The sequence below is a fragment of the Cupressus sempervirens genome, chromosome 2 (assembly GCF_028749045.1).
Source record: "Cupressus sempervirens isolate cs-2001-9-10 chromosome 2, ASM2874904v1, whole genome shotgun sequence".
NCBI lineage: Eukaryota > Viridiplantae > Streptophyta > Pinopsida > Cupressales > Cupressaceae > Cupressus > Cupressus sempervirens.
This window is the reverse complement of record NC_143119.1, coordinates 748445655-748467789: the sequence shown is the minus strand read 5'-3', so window position 1 is coordinate 748467789 and position 22135 is coordinate 748445655. Positions and strand designations below refer to the sequence as shown.

General features: G+C 37.3%; 2 protein-coding genes and 1 pseudogene across 9 annotated transcripts in view; 2 read left to right on the top strand and 1 right to left on the bottom strand.

Moving 5' to 3' along the window:
- The window catches only part of LOC149575583 (uncharacterized), a 48805-nt gene that overhangs the window by 7871 nt on the left and 18799 nt on the right, over nt 1–22135 (bottom strand). For 2 of the 4 annotated variants that reach the window (XR_016360183.1, XR_016360182.1), the window contains exon 5: nt 21957–22093. The exons of 1 other annotated variant lie outside the window; for it this stretch is intronic. Coding sequence is in view for 1 of the 3 variants with exons in the window: in XM_089815341.1 (XP_089671467.1) it covers nt 21226–21560; nt 21688–22039 (687 nt within the window). In the remaining 2 variants the exon portion in view is untranslated. Of the gene's footprint in view, nt 1–20789; nt 21561–21687; nt 22094–22135 lie in introns of those variants that run through there. One more of the 4 variants, XM_089815341.1, reaches the window with a different exon arrangement.
- On the top strand, nt 12975–16166 carry LOC149575584 (heat stress transcription factor A-1-like; annotated as a pseudogene).
- Nucleotides 17598–22135, top strand: part of LOC149575582 (endoglucanase 1-like) — a 42690-nt gene continuing 38152 nt past the window's right edge. For 3 of the 5 annotated variants that reach the window (XM_089815343.1, XM_089815348.1, XM_089815347.1), the window contains exon 1: nt 17790–18254. In XM_089815343.1, coding sequence (XP_089671469.1) covers nt 18201–18254 — 54 coding nt within the window. In that variant the 5' untranslated portion in view covers nt 17790–18200. Of the gene's footprint in view, nt 18255–18898; nt 18982–22135 lie in introns of those variants that run through there. The other 2 variants (XR_016360186.1, XR_016360185.1) reach the window with 2 other exon arrangements.

Below are 22135 nucleotides of genomic sequence, written 5' to 3'. Positions count from 1 at the left end.
GCCTGATGTTGGGCGGAACACTGCCAGGAAGGAGCTGAATACGGTGGTCCTCTGGACGAGGAGGAGGTAATCCCACAGGTTCAGCAAATATACCAGAATACTTGTCCAAAATGTGTTGGAGATCGGCAGGAGTGCTAGAGACTGCTGATGGCTGCATCTGAATGGAATGGAGCTGAGCGATGACACCATGTGAATTCTTCTGAAGAAGTTTTTCCATACGGTGTGAACTGATGATGCTGAGAGACCCTGGTTGTAAGCCTTTCAAAGTGTGTTGGTGCCCCTCGGCTGAAAACTGCATCCAAAGTTCAGCAAAATCCCAGAGAATGGGGCCAAGAGTGCGTAACCATTGGGCACCCAAAACCATATCACAACCACCTAAGGGTAAGGCAAACATGTCAGAGCGCATGTTATAATCTCCAATAGAGAGACGCACATTGCGACATTTCCCTTTACAAGGTAAAGTGCCCCCATTGGCAATCATGACTTCAAAGCTAGAGCAGGGATGGATAAAGCAATCAGCCTATTTGGCTATTCGTGGATCAATGAAGTTATGAGTGCTACCAGAATCAATGAGTATAGTAAGAGGGATCTTCTTGAAGAAACCCTGGACCCGCATGGTTTGTGGGGTAGTGACTCCTGCCAAAGCATGGACAGATATCTCTGGTGGAGCTTCTGGTGAAGGAGGTTCAGGCTGGTGAGGCTCAACCTCATCATCCACTGTTTCCTGAGCATCTACATATTCTGCCAGTTCCGGTGGAGAATCCACATCCAAGAGATAGAGTTTTTGCTGAACACATCTATGGCCCCGAGACCATTTCTCATCACAATTATAACAAAGCCCTTTGTCTCGCCTGACTCGCATCTCTGTTTCAGACAAGTGCTTGATCGGAGTAGTTCTGGGAGCTGGTATGACTGGAGGGTTGTGAGAACCTATATTTCTGAATGGAACAAAATTAGATCTGGAGCGTTGTAGAGCACTAATCTTGTCTTCCGCTAACTTAGCCAACCCAAGGGCTTCCATCATTGTAGTAGGTCGAAACATTTTGACTTTTGAGCGAAGTGCATCCTTCAGACCACTGACAAAACAACTACGGAAGAATTCATCAGACAAGCCCTCTGTGTAATTAGCTAATTTTTCAAACTCTGTCTGGTATTCTCTTACAGTGCCTGTTTGACGCAGTTTAGTGAGTGCTCCTGTGAAATCATCAAAGGAACTAGGGCCAAAGCGCTCCAAAATGAGGGTGCACAATTCTCTCCACGTTGGGCCTACATTAGCCTTGATGTACCAACGGAACCATTGAAGAGCTTCATGTTCCAAATGAAAAGATGCAAGGGGGACTTTGTGGTTATCCAAAGTATTATGCAAGCTGAAATACTGCTCTGCCCTATAGATCCATCCAGTCGGATCAGAACCATCGAAGTGTGGAAAATCAAGCTTTGGTCCACGGAAATTGCCAGAAGAGGACCCAGTATCTCCTGAATGGTTTCGGCGCATGGCTGACTGCTGAAAGTTAAGACCCAGAATTTTGTCATCCAGATCTTGAAGTTTGGTTTTGAGGGATGCAATTTCCTCTTCCATGATTTTTGCTCCTGTACGCGTAACAACCATAAAACAAGGTTTTTTTTTTTTTTTTTTTTTTTTTTTTTTTTTTTTTTGGAATGGGTAGAAGATGAGAAACAAAAACTTTTTTAGTTACGGCAAACTTGGATTTGGGTAAAATTCATATAGGAAATGGGTGTTCAACAGGTGGTGGGAGACTATTTGGGGACAAGGGAAAAAGAAAAATGAGGGTTTCAAGGGTAGGGAGGCGAAATGAGGCGAACAGTCCAAGAGGGATAAGGGAGCAAAATGAGGAATTGAATCTTGTGGCTCAGTTTGGTGGCGATTGGATGAGAGGTGAAAAAGATAGGGCAAACCCTAAAATTAGATAAATGAGGGATTTAGGGCTTTGATATGTAAAATTTGGGGTTGGGTCGCCAAGGAAGGAAGTATGCGAAATGATATTGCAGACGTTCTGTGGAAGTATGAGCAGAAACAGAAAGCAAACAAGGAAGCTACGACTAAAAAACAGAAAAAATTTTACTCTTTTTTTTTTTTTTTTTTTTTTTTTGAACAGTCGACTCACTCACAGACAGAACAACTGAAAATAGTTATTGCAATAACAAGAGATATTAGAAGTGAGAGGAACCTGAAGGCCACGACAGAAAAAAAAAATTTGATGTAATTTCCACCCAGCGAGCCCAAGAGAGTGCTCTGATACCAGATGTGAAGAACCTCCTTATAGCAATATCGTGAGAATGCTCGAAATAACAGAATACAAAGTGATAGCAGAACTCAGAATGAATCTACTGATCGCAGGCCACTTCGATGGGGTAACCTCCTTTGAGCAAGCTCAATACAATAAATTCGTCCGTGCCCATCAAGGGCCTCAACCTATTCTTATATACTGGGTACGATCTAGAAAAGTAATACTACCTATGCATGTGGGATAATAAAATATACTCACGGGACGACTTACAAAGCATATGCGTCCAACAACACTACTCTAACAAAATAAACAGAAGGAACACACAGGTTCCTAACACTCCCATCCCCTAAACTCTCTCTTTTGCAGATACACACTCCCATCCCCCTCTCTCTGTCCCCTCTCCCATCCCTTAATCTCTAGATCGCTCACACGCACTCCCATCCCTCTCTCTCTCTCCCTCTCTACTCTCTCTCTCTCTCTCCCATCCCCTACTCTTACTCTCTCTCTCTCTCTCCAATCCCCAACTCTCTCTCACACTCTCTCCCATCCCCTACTCTCTTTGACACTCTCTCTCATCCTTTCACTCTGTCTCTCTCATCTCGTACTCTCTCTCTCTCTGTCACCTCCCACTCTCTCTCACACTCTTTCCCATCCTTTCACTCTGTCTCTCCCATCTCATACTCTCTCTTTGCCACCCCCTACTCTCTCTCACACTCTCACACTCTCTCATATCCCCTACTCTCTCTCTTTCACAGACACACACACACACACACTCACACTCCCATCCCCCCTCTCTCTTCTCTCCCATCCCCTACTCTCTAGATTTTTCACATGCACTCCCATCCCTCTCTCTCCTCCTCTCCCACTCCCTCTTCCAGGTCACCTACTATTTCTCTCTCTCAAGTTCTCTCTCTCCCTCTCTACTCTCTCTCTCCCATCCCCTACTCTTACTCTCTCTCTCTCTCCCATTCCCAACTCTCTCTCACACTCTCTCCCATCCCCTACTCTCTCTCACACTCTCTCCCATCCTTTCACTCTGTCTCTCCCATCCCGTACTCTCTCTCTCTCTCTCTGCCGCCCCCTACTCTCTCTCTCTCTCACTCTCTCCCATCCTTTCACTCTATCTCTCCCATCTCATACTCTCTCTCTGCCACCACCTACTCTCTCTCACACTCTCACACTCTCTCCCATCCCCTACTCTCTCTCTTTCACAGACACACACACTCTTATCCCCCCACTCTCTTCTCTCCCATCCCCTACTCTCTACATCTGTCATGCACACTCCCATCCCCCCTATCTCTCTCCCTCTCCCTCTCCTACCGCCTACTAGATCTCTCTCTCTCAAGTTCTCTCTCTCCCTCTCTACTCTCTCTCTCTCTCTCTCTCTCATCCCATCCCTTACTCTCACTCTCTCTCTCCCATCCCCTACTCTCTCTCACACTCCCATCCCCTAATCTCACTCTCTCTCTCCCATCCCATACGGGCTCTCTTTGCCACCACCTACTCTCTCTCACACTCTCACACTCTCTCCCATCCCCTACTCTATCTCTCTTACATTCCCATTCCCCCTCTCTCTCTCTCCCTCTCCCACTCCCTCTCCCCCATCCCCTACTCTCTCTCTCTCCCCTCTCCCATCCCCTACTCTCTCTCTTTCATAGACATGCACTCCCATCCCCCCCTCTCTCTCTCCTCTCCCATCCCCTACTCTCTAGATTTGTCACACACACTCCCATCCCCCCTCTCTCTCCCTCTCCCACTCCCTCTTGCACCACCTACTATCTCTCTCTCTCTCAAGTACTCTCTTTCCCTCTTTACTTTCTCTCTCCCATCCCCTACTCTCACTCTCTCTCTCTCTCACCCCCATCCTGTACAAGCTCTCTCTACCACCCCCTACTCTCTCTCAAACTCTCACACTCTCTCCCATCCCCTACTCTATCTCTCTTATACACATTCCCATTCCCTCCCCTCTCTCTCTCTCACTCCCTCTCCCATTGCCTACTCTCTCCCATCCCCAACTCTATCTCTCTTACACACTTCCATTCCCCCTCTCTCTCTCCCTCCCACTCCCTCTCCCATCGCCTACTATCTCTCTCTCTCTCTCTCTCCCTCTCTCTCCCATCCCCTACTCTCACTCTCTCTCTTTTCCACCCCTACTCTCTCTCACACTCTCTCCCATCCCCTACTTTCTCTCTTACACACACTTCCATCCCCCCTCTCTCTCCCTCTCCCACTCCCTCTACCATTGCCTAATCTCTTTCTCTTCCATCCACCCTCTCTCTCCCTCTCCCACTCCCTCTGCCATTGCCTACTCTCTTTCTATCCCATCCCCTACTCTCTCTATCTCTCTCTCCCCTCTCTCATTCCCTACTCTCTCTCTTTCACACACACCCATCCCCCCTCTCTCCTCTCCCATCCTCTACTTTTTCTCTCACTCGCTCTCCCTCTCCCACTGCCTACTCTCTCTCTCTCTCTCTCTCTCTCTCTCTCTCTCTTTGCTACCCCCTACCCTCTCTCACATTTTCACACTCTCTCTCTTTCTCTCTTACACACATTTCCATCCCCCCTCTCTCTCTCCCTATCCCACTCCCTCTCCCATCGCCTACTCTCTCTTCCATCCCCTACTCTCTCTCAAGCTACTCTATCTTCCCCCTCTCCCATTCCCTACTCTCTCTCTTTCACACACATGCACTCCCATCCTCCTCTCTCTCGCTCTTCCTCTCCCACTCCGTCTCCCACCACCTACTCTCTCTCTCTCCCCCATCCCCTACTCTCAATCTCTCTCTCCCAACTTGTACTCTCTCTCTCACTTCCTCTCTCTCCCATCCCCTACTTTCAATCTCTCTCCCCCATCCCATACTCTCTCTTTGCCACCTCTACTCTCTCTCTCACACTTCCTCTCTCTTGCATCTTGTACTCTCTTTGCCACCCCTACTCTCTCACATTTTCTCTATCTCCTATCCTATACTCTCTCTGCCACCCCTACTCTTTCTCACTTCCTCTCTCCCCTCTCCCATCCCCTACTTTCTCTCTATCTCTCTCACACACACAAATAGCCATTCCCTCGCCCCACCCCCCAGCTCTCTATTGGTTTTGGTTTGCAATTTAGGTCTCAATAGTGCGTGCACACTATAGCACGTGTGCACTACCTCGAATTCAATAGCGTTTTAATAGGGCGTGCACACTATAGGGTGCACGCGCTATTCAAAGCTTTGCATCAAAACCAAGCCTAAGGCTTGGTTTTGCCTTGGAGATCCAACCCAAAGGTTTGGAGTTTATGAACAGGTCTGAGACGTGTTTTCCAGTAAACATACAAAAAATGATTGATTTTTCTTGTGTGCTCCCCTTCAAGATTCTTCGTGGTTGGGTATCGATAAGATCAGGTTACATAACATTATAGGTCTCTGTGTTAGCTATCTAACCATATAATTTATTTTTAATTTGAACTATTTTAAGTCTTTCATCTGTAATTTCTTTTGAATGTATGTTCATTTTTTGTCAAAAACCACCATGTACTAATTGGGCTGTAGATTTTAGCTCATTCATCTAATTTTGTAACAACTTAGTTTTTTAGAAACTAGACTCCATTCTACACACTTTGAAAAAAAAAGTTTTGATTTTAGATTAGTTTTCAATCATTTCTAGGGGGAGCACACAGATATTTCACGTTTTTGGGATGGGTCTAATTTAAAAATTCATTAAAAAAAAAATACACATTATAAAATTACTCGAAAAATCTGGGATAAACTACATAGTGTTAGGTAACTTTTGACCGGAGCGATTCAAGAATTTCAAAAAAAAAGTTAAAATTTTAGGGTGGCCACACTTTGTACTATGTTATGTTTTTTTGGAATAAAAAGTACCACTTTTTGTGGCCCCCTTTTTTGAGGACCTAAAACTAAACCATTTTGAAAAAAAATTAGTAGTTTAGAAACTAGATTCAAAGGACTACGACTTTTGTTTTTGTCATATCTTAAAATTTTGAGCGTAACTATCTTCAAATTCTTGTTGAAGTCCAGAATTTGCTGATTTCAGGAAAAAGTTGTCCACTTATACCCCCCTTTTGGCACCACAACTTTGTGCACTTACCCAAGTCTTTTGCTTGTTTTCTTTTTCTGCTTGTGGGTTACCTAGTGTCGTTTCCACGTTGCTTCCTCTGGGATTCATGTGTGATATTGGTGCAATCCTTGCATGTTTGTTTCGAGTCAGTTCGTCAGTCCTTTGGACGGTTGGTGAAAAAGATTTGATGTTCTTGGTAACCTTGGCAATTAACCAACAGTCCTATAGCAAATCTAGTGCTCAACTACATGGTGGTACTTCTCTTTGAAGTATCCCCCCACTCAAAAAGCTTCAATGGATTCCCTTCATCTCTATTATCCCCCATCCATATCCAGCACCTATCCCAGTTTATGCATTAGTATCTCTTTGGATCACTCCTCACGCTTAGCTTTAAGGATCCACAATCCTAGTCGTAGGGATCCACCAATCAAATCAATCCACCAAGCCTCATCTTTCGAGATCCACAATCCTAGTCCTAGGGATCTTTGAAAACCCATCTTCCGCCAATCTGACTCTTTGAAATCCTGTTGCATCAACTTTATCATTCCATCATTTATCCCCCTATCCATGGATTCCTTTTATAGCGCTCTGCTTCTCCATCCCCCCCCCCCAATCCTGGAAAGTCTTAAGCTTGCTTTACTCTTGTGCCTCTAATTTTCCCTTTATCATTCTCCCATAGTGAGAGTTTGAGCCAACTAAACCTCTTCTCTTAAGCCAATCTGAGTCTCCTTGCTCATCTCAGATTCTTGTACTTTTCAAGAAGCCGTCGAGCCTCTTTTATCTCTTCGCCACCTTCTTGAGGGGGCATCATCGAAGTCTAGTCTCTCCTCTTCTTATTTGAGACTGGGGCAACCTTGTTGCTAAAACATCTTCTTTGTGTCATCTTCATTCGAACTTCTTTGAAATAGTGTTGTCTCAACACTACGTCAAAGAGGGGCAAAATGTAGACACCTAAATTTGATTACACCACTTTGGTAATCTAATTTAGCCATCTCTAAAGGCATCATTAATTAAATTCGTATTTAATTAATCCTTTGCCATCCCTAGCTGATTAATTTAATTAATCATCTATAGTCCTAATTGATAAATCAAATAAACCTATTATTTATCAATTAAATCCTATTCTTCTATCTAATTCCAAAAATCCCCATTTATTAAATAAATATATTTGATAAATAAAATCCTCAAATCCAAAAACCCCTAACCTATCCCTAATCCTCCATTTAGCCTAATCCACCCCATCCACCCATACTAACCAAGCCTAGCCACTAACTCACCCACTCTCATTAATGCCATCCACTTGCACATCTCTAACATCCCTAATCTAATCCTAAACCCAAGCCTAATCCACCCCCTAATGTTGTCACATTCCCTAAACAAGTTTAAGACTTTCCTAAACCAAAGCAAAGTCTCCCCTCAAAAATCCCAACCACCAAGTCATGAGTGCTCTTACAAACCATAAAAGACTCTTACAAGCCCACTCATGACACTTACATCCATCTTCCACACTCTTCCCTCTTCCACACTCTTTCCTTTTCCACGCTCATTCCTCTTACATCTCTCTTACATACTCAACCCCACTCATCATGCTTTTAACCAACCCTTTACCCTACCCTCTCACACTCATCCTCCTTGTGACAAGTGTCACCTTCCCATTGGTGCTAAACAAGCACAATCCATGTACTCCCCTTTGAGTGCATCTTAGCCCTCCTTAACCATCTCCCCATCCTTGCATCTAAGCCCTCCATCCCTTTACCCTTTGGCCTATAAATTGAATCCCATCCCAAGCCATTTCAACAACAATCCTTGAGCTAAAGTTATCATGCCCTTTTGAGAGCCAAAATCCATATCCATACCCTTATAATGCCAAATTGAGAGCTCTCAAAGCTACCAATTTGCCATTACCCATCTCCATTGAAGCAGCTTTGAGCATCTTGAGCATACATCCACATCAAAGGACACATCTACAAAATCAAGAAAGCATGGAGTGTTTTCTCTTTTGAGGTTTGCACTTCTTATTTTCTTTTCTTTGTCTAAACATATATGTGAATTTAGTTTTGGTTTGTGAATGTTTACTTCATTGTTAATGTTCTTTGCATACTAAATCTTGTTCTACATTAGGTAGTTATATGGTGCACTGACTCAAAATTTATTTAAGTTGTGAGTACTGCAAGATGACTCATGTATATATATATTTGAGTTTCATTCAGAACTTTGAACTTTGATTGAGATTATTCTTACCTCTTAGCAATCTCGTACACCGAGTGTCAGTTTTTGCACAAAATAATTTTAGATAAATTCCTTAGCATATTCTTATATTTTCACCTTTCCTTGGATACATACAATTTTTTATGCTCTTGGCTATTTGATAATATTTTATCTTTCATATCCGTACAAAAGTGCATGGATCTTACATTTACACATTTTTTAGAACCCAATCCAAGTCTGTATCTAAACATAACCATGGCTGGAACAAGAAAGACACTAACAAAATTATTAAAACATGAAAAAAACCCAAATCAAATCCAATTTTGATAGAGAAAATCAAATCTTATTTTGAATCATATCTTAGCAGATTTGGCAAATAAAAAAACCTTTAACCAGAATTGATTTACCAGAACATGTTTTAGTGTCAGATAGGTTGTCAATATTTGTAAGTATTAGTGCAAGAATAGAAATGTAGTGGGAAAAAGCCTCAGCTAATGGAATATGTTGAATGAATAATGATGCGATACATAAGAATGATCAATATTAAAATATTAAAATAGGACTTTGAATACATACATTAGTTGCCCATGATAGAAATTCCTACAATTGCCCAATGCAGTTGCCCAATATGCTGAAGTAAATCTCCTGCATTTTTTTAGACTTGTTTTATACCAGAAAAATTGCCCTGTAAAACAATAATAAGTAGAAGATATGTTTTACTGAAAGCATAATGAAAAAGTAGACATTATATTATCAGATAACTTTACCTCAGTGTCAGTTTTTTCTGTACGATCGCTAGCAAATCTAAGAAATGTAGCCCCGCTCTGAAGAAAGGGAGCCTAGTTAGACAACTTATCTGTATTAGAGGAACTTGTGCTTGGAGTGTCCTGTGCATTTTGTCAAGAGAACAAATAAAAGGAAATAAATACACAATAAAGATCATCATAGTTAAGATTGTTTGAAGAAAAAGGAAATGAATTTTACAACTAATTACTAGTTGTTGTTGAATGGCGTTGATGAAATCATCTGCCTTATCAATGTCCGTATCTACGAAGCTCTTGAAGACTTCTGCCAGTGTTGGCGAGGTTTAGGATGTTCCACCTTCAAGTGAAGGATGTGAGGATGAAGACGACTCTTTTCCAGTTTGAACTGATGGATCATCTGTTGTTGGTGGTGGAGAAGGATATGGAGGCTTTGGCAGATGAGCAACATTTGTCTTCTTCTTCTGCCAGCAGCAATAACAACTTATTGTTAATTACATAAGTTTTCAATGCACAAAGTTTACCAGATAGCCTCAAACAAGTTCACACTCTTGGAATATTATAAACTTTGAAATCCTAAAAAATCTCTATGAGAAGCATAAGACTTTAGATCCTAGTTGTTTTCCACTGCGGTTTTGAATTTTTTTTTGTCAAATAGGAAAGAAACATAAGAATGATCAATATTAAAATATAAATATTGCTCTTCATTAGGAAGAGATAAGATGAAGATTAGGATAAGGGTATAATACTAATGATAAAAAATAAGGATATATAATATATAATTAGAGCTCTTGAGATTCGAACATATGTTTAATTGTAGATCTCAAAGTAAGTTACTACAATAAAATGGAGGGCTCTTAAAATTTGTATCTATAAGTTTGGTTGGGTGTAGTATTTGGGCATACATACATATACATACATATACACATATATACACACATAGAAATGTGTGTGTGTGTGTAATACTACTTCTTCAACTAATGGTGCACTTGCCTCGATACCTAACAAAATTAGTTACCAATGCAGGTCTTGAAATTCTATGGGTTCCCACATCCCCTTTAGAATAGTAGGGCTATCTCCCCCCACCCACCCATAGCCTTATGTACCTAGATGAACCTAGTAGAGGAGGGTATGAGTAACTTACCTAGATCCCTACCCCTATCCCCTACTATTATAAGGTAAGATAGGCAAGGTAAGGGTAAATGGGTTGTGTGTGTGTGTGTACTCTCACCCATGCTTTACAAACAAAAATAATAAAAACAAATTTAAATCTTTCAAACAACTCTAAATCTTCATAGATAATTGATTCATATCAGGCACATCACTTAATTTTTAGCATATCTTGCTTTTCATTTAAACCATACCAAAATCAATAAACAAATTCCACGCACCTTAAATTTCCTTAATCCTTACAAAAATGGTAGTTGAACAAAAAATGTGTACTTTAGGCATCTTGATGCCAAATAACTATTTAGGGTTTCTTTGTTAGGCATTCATTTGTGGTTAATATTTGTGGCAGATTTCTAATAGCTTGGTATATTGGGGTCAATTTACTAGTTTCATGTATCCTCTGCCCCAAAATATTACTACTCTTTGCACAGTATGACCTGCCCGACCAATAAATGTTTGAGGAAATTAGAGCAATTCAACCAACATCTTTGACATTCATGACTTTCAATAAAACATGATGAGGGACATGTAACTGTAATCTTAAAGAAAAAATATAATAGAAATGTACAAAATTTAAATGTCTTAAATACATTATGACAATATCATATTTAAATAAATATAGAAATATTTATATAGTTAAATAATATGTATTAGATATTTATTTCTTTTCTCAAAATGTTATTCTTACATAATATGTACTTAATTTTACATTTTTTTATTATATTACAAAATAAAAAATTAACATAGCACAATATATACTTTTAAATAAATTTGATTCTATTTTATTTTTTCATTTAATATTTTTTAAACTTAATTTTTTTTAATTTAATCTATTTTATTCTTGTTTCTATTTAGTAATAATTGTGATTGAACTATTGCACATTCTAAAAATAATTCAAATTTAAATCATTTGATTAATATACATTAAAATTTCAAAAGCAACTACAACATAACAACAAGAAATCAATGAACACCCATCATTCACATTATCTTCTACTTTGAAATCTAGAGTCAAATAACTTTTTGAAATGGTGTCATATTTTGATTGGGTGTTTGATTATCTTTAGGATTTTTCTATAAGAGTTCTCTTAAAGCACTCTATAATGCCATGAAGCATTCCTAATATATTCTTAGTCAATATTTGCTAATTAAGAATTTGGATGATCCCTATTGTAAATAGTTATCTATGGCTTGTAGTCCTCTTTTAAAATCTTAAATTTACTATAAATTCCCACGTTGTTTTCCTATAAAATGCTTTTCTTTATAATGAATCCGATTTTTTATTTAGTACTAGTTTCATAATTATATATGTTTTTGGTCAAAGAAAATTAAATGTAGTAAATTTGTATGAATCTTTTCCATGGTGAGCTTTCAAATATGATCAACTAGTTAGGATCCCCTACTCTACTATTCACATTTAGTGTCATGGATATTAAATGGGCACAATTTCAATGATTGTTCTCAAGTGACCTTCCAATTTGACTTTGTTTATATTTTTTTCATATTTTACATTTCCTTTCATATTATATAAAAAATAATATATATGACTTACAAACTATCTTAGGGCCCGTTTGGTTGCTGGAATACAACCGGAATAGGAATAGGAAATTAGAATATGATTTGTATTCTTTGTTTGGTGCGTGGAATAGGAATATGGAATAGGAAAACGTATTCTCATTTTAGCCCCAAAATGAGCTTTTGTCCATTCCAAAAAATACCTGTAATTAGAATTGCTATTCTTGAATTCATTTTAACTTTCTCAAATTTGATTAAATTTTCAAATCCGCTTTGACTTGGGGTGAGCGCTGGAACTCTGTTTTCAATATTTTCAAATATTTCAACGATTTTCCAATGGCGCTGATTGCATCTTCATAAATATTTTCAAATATTTTAGTGATTTTTCAATGGCGCCGATTGCAAGTTAACCCTATTCCAATTTAAGCTTGCATAACCAAACAAAGGATAAACAAGATTGAATTGCAGTTTTCCATTCCTATTCTTCATTCTCCATTCTCATTCAAATTTGAAAATATTGGGCCTGAAGCTTGACATATTTCTTCTAGAGGAGTTATAAAAGTCGATCTTTGTTATTAATTCCCTCTTTTGGGTAATTTTCTACAACTGAATTGCCCTTAAGAGTCACTTAGATTTACTTCATGTTAAAGGATTTGATAGAGTGGGATATATTCTAAAAGGAATGTATTCAATCATTTTTCCCTCACCCTCTAATTGATGGACAATCATTTATTTCTCCAATTGCTGATCCTTTTCCCTTAGTTAATTTCTTCTTCCTAATTATTAATTAGTTACATGCTACTGTTATCACATTCTTTTTGTAATATGATTCCGTTTTATTCTTTGTTAATGGAGCTAACTTATTATTTTCATCCATTCTAAAAGTAGAATTTTCAAGGATGCTTCTCAAGAACACTAATTGAAGGACCATTGGTGGTTTATCTAACAACTTTTGAGACAACATTTGTTATTTTCTCTTGGAATCCAATTGCCCTCGAAGTTATTTTACATTATCTTTGAGATGTATGCAAAACTGTTCTCTTTCGTTTATCTTTTCAAATGATTACATGTTTTCTTTTTCTAAAAGTAGAATTTTCAAGGATGCTTCTCAGAACACTAATTGAAGGACCATTGGTGGTTTATCTAACAAATTTTGTGACAACATTTGTTATTTTCTCTTGGAATCCAATTGCCCTCGAAGTTATTTTACATTATCTTTGAGATGTATGCAAAACTGTTCTCTTTCGTTTATCTTTTCAAATGATTACATGTTTTCTTTTTCTAACTATTCTTGGTTATCTTTATGCATGGTTTCAAGCTATGCTTCTAGTTCCTTTATCACATCGTGAAGCTCTCTACATAATTGCTCCCTCCCATTGAGATTAGCTTTCATGTTTTGTACATTTTAATGTCAAACTTCATTCTTACTTGTTGTTTGGCCTTTCTGAATATTCGTCTGTACTTCAAAAGTTGATTAGAATCAAGTTGCTTCTTTGGAAGACCTAGTTCTATGGCTCAAAGTTCAATGAGCTTAGAGTTTCTCCTGAGTCTCATTCACTGAGACTAATTTGCACAAAAATTGATGCATTTGAACCTCCTCTCATACAATCCTATAGCTCCGTAAGGAATATGGATGATTTTGGTTGCTAATGAAAATATAACGTTTCCAAGGGAAGAAAGTTTTTTATTGATAGACATGGATTCTTTAAGAGTTTCTTCCTGTGTATTAGTTTTTTCTATTTGGGCCAGAGAATTGGTCCTCATGTTGTCAGTTTTTGTTGGGAATTGGAAGTGTTTGGGTGCATGCCAAGGCGAAACTCATTTGAGAGCCATAAAATTAGCAATTCTTATTCAAATTTAGTTTAGTACAGAACACCAACCTCAACTTTTTCTTGGGGCCTTTCTAATTGTGGTGACTTCAATAATTCTATTGATCAATATGGGCTCCAATTTTTTATTCAAAACATTTTTTCATATTAACTGCCATTTGCATGTATCATGTACGTTAAAGAAATTATTTTATAATTTGATGCTGGAACAGATATGTCGCCTTTGTATGTTTTCTCAAGTGCACAAGAATAAAGTCTATAAGTTTCTGTGCGTTTTCTTGCTAAGATGTATGATTTGGCCACATAAAAGGACCTTTTCTTCTCGGAGGCCCCGACTCTTTACTTCTAGCTTCTTAGAAAATGCTGCTTCTTCTTCCTTTCTATCCCTCCTAGAAGATTCTAAATTAGATAAATATGTTGCATTCTGAATTAGGATATAAAACAAGTGGACAAACTCCTCTTATCTTTGCCAGTTTTTCATCCTTATTGTCATGCAAGCTCTGTTGTTGATAACTAAGCTCACTATTTGCAAGACTCAAACGTAGTTGATTGCGCTCCATAGCACGTTGAATTATAACACCTCTAACTACCTTACCAAGGCTACTGAGATCCACCTTCACATCTTTAGTATTATCTGTAATGACAAGATCATCCTGAACATTTCACCTGGCACCATGATATCCTGCAAAGATTTTATCCAAAATAGCAAGCCTCTTTTCTGTTGTCAGGGAACTTGATGAAGAATCATAAAGTTCCTTTTCTAATTCTTGAGATTTTAAAATAGATACATGATTCTGTACATTCTTAATAAGAAACTTTCTTGCAAGAAATTCTTCGTAAACCAGGTGGGTAACCCTCATGTTTTAATCCCACAAGTCCTCTAAGCTTCTCAGTCGGATTTCTAAAGTTTATTTTCCCAAATCCTTCCATGTTTATGAGTTAAATATCTGAGAATAATTTCTTATATCACTTGTATGATTCTAAGCAATTGAATCCAGAGATCATTCTTGTTAAAAACTATTAGCTGGCTAGAGTCATTAATAGTTTTGTTCTCGGTATTTAAAAAGTTATGTTGCTATTCGTAATCTTCCTATTCGTCTCAAATCAGGGAATCAGTAATGAGAAATCTTGAGAGGAAATGGGATGAGAAGGAGGGAAGATTTAGATATCATTACGACTATGCAAAATCCTGGATGTCTGACACAACTTATCCATCAGAATGAAAATAATATCTAAATTGCAGCAGGGAACAAGAAAAGCTAGTTTCCTTAAGTGAGAGGTAAACTCATAGGATGGATAGCATGCACCTCCACATGGCTAGATTGTAAAGTACCATTCCTCTTTAAGTGATTCCAAATCCATGTTCATGCAAATTTTTAACATTGACCCATCTAGCAAATTGGAATCATCATCAAATGGAATGGAAAATGAATTTCTTGCTGGCAAAGCAATTGAGACTGGAGATGAGAAATCCCAAAGTAAACAATCTGGCGCAACTTTCACTGAGATGCATGCAACATCAAAATTTTATAATCTTTGTGTTTCACCAGACATCTCTAATGTTCGTGCATTCATAGTACTATCAACACTGCATTGCTTGGTTCGCCAGAGATAGTTGTATCCTAAGGGTTGCCAAATATTCAGTCATTTTTTTTATCTTGACAGAACCAATTGTTTCATGTGGAAGAATTTATTTTCCTACCTCTCAACCTGATATACCTCAAATATAAAATCAATCAATTGTCAATCATAATGGCAGTCTTCTGACTAAAGAGTACATGGCTATCAAGCAGACAACAAAGATGTTAATCCCGAGCAAATAGCTCTGAATATAGCTATTGATATAGTTGTATCCTAAGGGTTGCCTAAATGTTTGCATCTTCATGGCTGCCTAATATTTAGTCATTTTTTTATCTTGACAGAACCAATTGTTTCATGTGCAAGAATTTATTTTCCTACCTCTCAACCTGATTTACCTCAAATGTAAAACCAATCAACTGTTAATCACAATGGCAGTCTTCTGACTAAAGAGTACATGGCTATCAAGCAGACAACAAAGATGTTAATGCCGAGCAAATAGCTCTGAATATAGCTATTGATGCAGAGAAATTTTGGTCAGAGGGTAATGTAGATATTGAATTTGATGGTATTACTATTTTATCAGGTATGGATGATGTCGACTTCTGGGAGCAATTTTTCACAAAGAGCCTAGATTCAGGGGATATAGAAGAAGTTGACTCTGAGATGAGTGATAATCTTATGGACCAAGATGAAAAACCACATAATGATTAAAATTGTTTGAAAAAGAGGCAAACATGGATGCTCTTACAGAACAGATGGGACAACTCGAATCAGTATCAAAACCCACAAATTTGTAACTCTAGGCTTTAATAGATGTGGAGATATATCTATTTTTTGTGTTTTATGTAACTGTAGGCTTTAGTGCTATATGATTGTAGGTACATGAAAATCATAGAAGCAGGAGGACTTCAATCAACAAGGGTTGCAGGTAATGTTTATTTAACACAACTGAACATTGAATGTAGATAAGATGAACTGAATATTTAGTTTTTTTTAAGCATTGTATCCAACACATCGTAGAACTAAATAAAAATCATTTACGTATGAGAAGACTCAGCCCATCGTCTGTATAGTTTGAACAAAAAATGAATCAGTACATTAGAAGGTGCTTAAATACATACTACAAGTGGTTCTGGTGGCTGCAATGCACTGGACAAAAAATTGCTAATGCTTCCAACTTACAGGCTCTTAACGTGTAAATAAATAGAGTGCAAAAGGGTTCTTAGAAGTTTAGGCCCTATAAAAAGTTAAATACAAGTAATAAATCTTATATCATAGGATGCCAAACAAAATATAACTAAAATTATAATTGCAATAAAAATAGAAGCTGGCATTCTCAATCTGTATGTCACATGATCCAAAGTGACCAGACAACATGTATAGATGATAATGACCATCAAATCTTGTTATGAAATTGTTAAGGCAAGTGGATGCCTGCAACATTCTAACTTTGTATATTAGATGATTATGTTTTTGCTTTTCGCTTTCCAGTAAGCTATAAATATGCCTTATCTTAAATTTGACCTTACTGCTATGGTGGATTCATCAAGCTGGCAACCATATGAATGTGATTCTACATCTATGACCAATACTTTTGCTAAGGTTTTCAATTCTTATGCAGGTTATTCATTATAAATTATATATTGCAAACTGTAGAACTGAAGAAACAAGTCAATATAATTCTGTAATACTTTTTTCAGGAATCGCCAATTTTTCTGTTACTTAAAGAGAAATATGTTGCTGAAGAAAGCTTAGCCACCTATTGTAAGCCTGTAGAACTCTACGACATTCTTCAGTGCTGAGCTTTAAGACATGAAATTTCTTTTTTTCGTTGTGCAAGATGGCTTTTAGTAAATTGCTTTCTTTTCTCTATATTGTAGTCACATGGATGGTAGGCTACAAATTTCTGCACTCTTCTATAAAATATATGAATATGAACAAATTCACAACATTTTGAATTACCAATATAATCTCATTGTAATTTCCTATTTTTTGTCATCAGTAAATTCGTGAAAATTTTAAATGCAATTAAAATTTTTTATTGTGGTTTTAAAATAAATTGGTAAATACTTTGTAAATGAGTAGCTAATTTGGGAATATTATCCAGCAAAATCTTTCTGTGAAAATTATAATTATATATATAATGATAAAGGTGTGCTAATTGTGTTTGAAATAAAACAAATTGAATGAAATTAATTTGATTTATTTTAAGTTGGTAATTACTTTTGAAAAGAATAGCCAATTTGAAAATAAAATATTCCATACCCACAGGGAAAAGAGTAATATGAAATTCAATGAGAGGCTTGGTGCTATGTGGAATTGAGTGAAAAGGCTTTCCAAAATTGTGCTAGTGTTGGTGATTTGAAGGAGAAAGTGGAATTGATTTTCCAGAAAGTTGTTATTGAAAAGATTCAAATGGTGTAACTAACACAAACCAGGTTTATGGATGTTGCAGGAATCTAGGAAAGTTCTGGCTCTGGAGGCAACTTGCGCTCTTTCCTTGTATGTTCTATGAGAAAATCTTGTTTCTGTTAGTACAACCAAACAGAAACCTTTAGGTGATAAAGAGCGCAGTAATGATGGCCTCAATGCATTAGAAAATAACTCAAAGCCTGAAGAAAACAAAGGGAAGCAAAGAGGAAAGAAGAAGAGAAGGAAATCAGGAAATAATTACGGGGAAGGGAACTGTTATGGTGAGGCAACTTTCTCTTCAACTTGTTCAAAGCAGAACCTTTGGGAGAGAATACTTATATGTCACCTGAAACATATGCTCAGGAGCAAGAATCATATTTTGATCCAAAGGACCCAGAATTGGAGATGTTGCTGGAGGCATGAAGACTTTTCTAGAGAGCATTAAAATCAGAAGGATCTCAAAAATCCCCAAGGTTTGTGATTGCTATTGTTACTCAAGATGCATCCTCTTTACATTCTTATTGAAACCCAAGTGTAAACATACCATTCTTGAAGTTTGTTATGTGTACAAGTCATTTTGCAATGACTTTTGAAAATTATCTTCTTGAATTCATCCTTAATGCTGTCCATATGTTTTTGTAGAAAGACTATTTATTTTATTTTTTATTACTTTTCACTGAGTTTTATAATGTTGCCATTGTTCAGGAATAAACTGTTAAATATCCTCTTCTATCAATTTGTTCAACTGTTTGGATGTTTGCATTTGAAATATTTTTTTGGTTATCATCTTTGTGTCTCTTCCTGTTTTCTGACTCTGTAGTCATTCATTTTCTTTTCAAATAGTATTAATATGTGAAGGAATGATGTTGTGACTAGTTTTTGTGCAAATTGAAACTCCCATCCTATGGTTGCTTTTTCAAAAAATATTCAATCTGATTATTATTGTTTAATGAATTTAGTAGCAAGGCACTCGAGATTTTAAGCCTGAACAAATACCTATCAAGGAAAGAACATTTGGTGTTGTGGCTCTCGACACCCTTGTTTTCAAATTTCAACCCCCTTCTATGTTGTAGTGCGATAACATGGATAGGGATAACCTTTCTTTTTCCTTTCACAGTCTTTTTTCTTTTCCACTCTTCACAATTCAAATCATGGATGGATGTCAATTTCTTTTACCTTAGTGAAGGGGGAAGCAAATCTGTGCACAAGAGAATGTGTCTGCCTAAAGAAGGTATCTTTTTTCCTTTTTTTCTTTTTTTCTTTTCACACTTTTAGCTAGAGCTTGTCTACTCTTTATTGCTTAATGGAACAAAAGAGAGTCTCACTGAGTAATTTCACAACTTCTTCTTTATCATAACATTAGATCTTCTCTCTATAAAATATCCAAATATAAGTAATACATCTCTGCCCTATGCATTTTGATGAGTAGATACACTGCATTCCAGCACTAAATTGGTTTATGTGCTATCACAAACATGCCCAAGAAAGAAGGCAGTTATACCTATTACTCAATTCATTTTCCTGTGATTTGGGATATGTTGAGGAAGTATGCTTCTGCTAGCTATGATTGTTTCTCTTGTTGTGAATTTGGTGACCTGAACTATACTTAGGTAATCTCCTGAAGTCATCTCTGACTTCTATTTTTAAAAGTCATTATGTTCTTTTCTTTTTTGTTCTAGAGAAATATGTCTCCCCAATCTTCTTATTTATACAATATTTACTTTCCTCCTACATTTTCTGCACAGAAATTATATCAAGTCTTTGTCTTAATTCTATTAGTTGTAATCTTAACAAAATTACAGAGAAAGAAGAAAAATTAATAGAAGTGACGAACATTAGAATATGATTTATAAATATCACATTAACATAGAATTTCAGCTCTATTTTACATACACATCTTTATAATAAAATGCTCTATTTCATAGCTGAGCTTTAAAAAATAATTATGACAGATTATTTGGCCCTGCAAAAGACTTCCATTTTTTTCCCAGGAAGAGAGATTTCCATTTAGTGGTGGTTCCCTTAGAGCCATGACTTGATGCATGCCCATAACTGTGTTCCATAAAAATCAAATTGAATTCTATATATTGTAACAGCAAGGAATGAATATTAATTGTGTCAATTATGATGCAGAGATCACTAGACTGTACAATTTTCTATGATTCTAAGAAAGTTCTGAAAGTGCCGAGTATGGAAATGATGACAGACCAAATATTTATTTTCCACACATCTACCAACAGATAGGTATCTATCCATTCACATATGTTTGTGAAATATTGTGTGGTTCTCTTAGGTAGGATTGCAAAATTCCCGTGCTTTTGTTTGTTGAAAATTTTACATAAATGCCCAGTCATGGGTCATTTTGAATTTTTTAACACTTTCGTTACAAGGTGAAGAAGAACTACGCTTGGATATTGGGTTTTTGGGCTTTGTGTGTTGATTTTGATGGTGTAATTTATAATTTAGAGGTTGATTAAATCTTTCCTAAGTGAGGAAAGCAAATAGTTTTCCTGTTTGATAATTTCTATATGTACGGTTGAGATTTTCAGACTAGAGTTGGTACTTGCATGTGTAAGATTACATATGCCATTTTTTAAGCTATAAATAAGTACAAAACTAGTAATTAAAAAATCTGAAGAATAAGATTACTAAATCATATTTACATTCATTGCTATGGGGTGTTGTTATAGTGGTTTGGAGAAGCTGTGGCGCATGAAGTCTTAAGAATAAAACAAAGTAACAAGAATCGGAATCGGATCAGAATCGGCAAGGTCGAATCGAATCGTGAATCGGCAATGAATCGGTGATGAATTGGCAAATTTGGAAAAACCCTTTAAATTTAAAGATTTTTACAATTTAAAACTTATTTCATGCACCCTTTATTGAATATAACTTAAACACACTATAACATCATCAAATAGAAGTTAAAACTTAACATACATAAACATGGAACATAAAATCCATCACATACATAACTATGTTATCTAAAATGTAAATTGTAGGCTAGCTGAAGTAAATAGAAATCAAATGATCATAATGATTTAAATCATAGAATGTATGTAAGATGATCCATAAGACATCAAATCATAAATGTATGTAAGAATCTAAGATGAAGATCCATGAAAGTTCGAAACATATGTCTATCAATAGTTCAGTATCAATATCTGCAAACAAAATATAAAAACAAGGCTCTAGCTCAAGCCTCAGACTCATAGTCATCATCATCATCCTCAACATCATCCTGAAGTTCGGCTGCAGCCTCAACCTCAGCCTCTGAGTATCCAGTCTGCCTAGTAGCAAGGCGTCTAATGTAGGTCCTAGAGGACTGCCAAGCCATATCTCCTGCATGTAAGATAGGCTCACGAATGTCGCTAGGGCCTGTGATTGTGCATGCACGTGTGCGTCTACCAATGCCTGAAGAACGTGCTCTAGTTGCCTCAGCCTCTATATCCATCTGGTCAACCCACGCTTGGTCTTCCTCGGTGAAGACTGGATCCACACCTCTGTGAACCACTCTGATTCTGAATCAATCTCCTCCAGAATGATCGGAGAGGAGTCAGTGCCCAAAATCTGTCTGATCCTAAGACGGAGGTTGTAATGAACAAAAACAATATCATTCAACTTCTGCACTGTCAACCTATTTCTCCTCTTCGAATGGATGTGCTCAAACATGGACCAATTGCGCTTACATCCAGAAGTGCTGCTTGGCTGACTCAGAATACAGATGACAATTGTTTGAAATTTTGGGGTTGTGGCTCCAAACATTTGCCACCATCTATCTACAATAAGGGAAAATAGAAACAATTAGTCTCATTTACAAATTACAAGTTAACTCTAAAATTACATAATCTACTTTAAGTTTAGAATCTAGATTCATGAACATTGAATATATTATTTAATTTTTACCTGGCTGTAGTGTTGTCTGGGCATTTATGGCCATCCTGCTAGAGAAAAGTGGCCCCTCTTTATTGTTGAACTGATCTAGCTCAACAATCGCAGTAGCGCTATCTTCATCGCTACTCAACCTCTGAATCACTGTGTATAAGCCAGTGAGAACCTCCGCATTCGCCTTGAACTCAAGACGGAAATGAAATGCCGGATTCAGAAAGTAAGCTGTTGCATGGATGGGTCGATGGAGCTGATTCTGCCATCTCCTATCGATGATGTCCCAAATAGGGCCATACCTCTCCTGCACTCCTGCATATTGGGCTCTGATGGCCTCCTTGGTCCTATTCATGCCCTCATAAATGTAGCCCATAGAGGGCTTCTCCCCATCAGCAGTTCGTAACAAAGCTACAAGGGGCTCAGTGACCTACATATAAAGTAAAACAAAAAATTTGAGTCAAAACTTAAA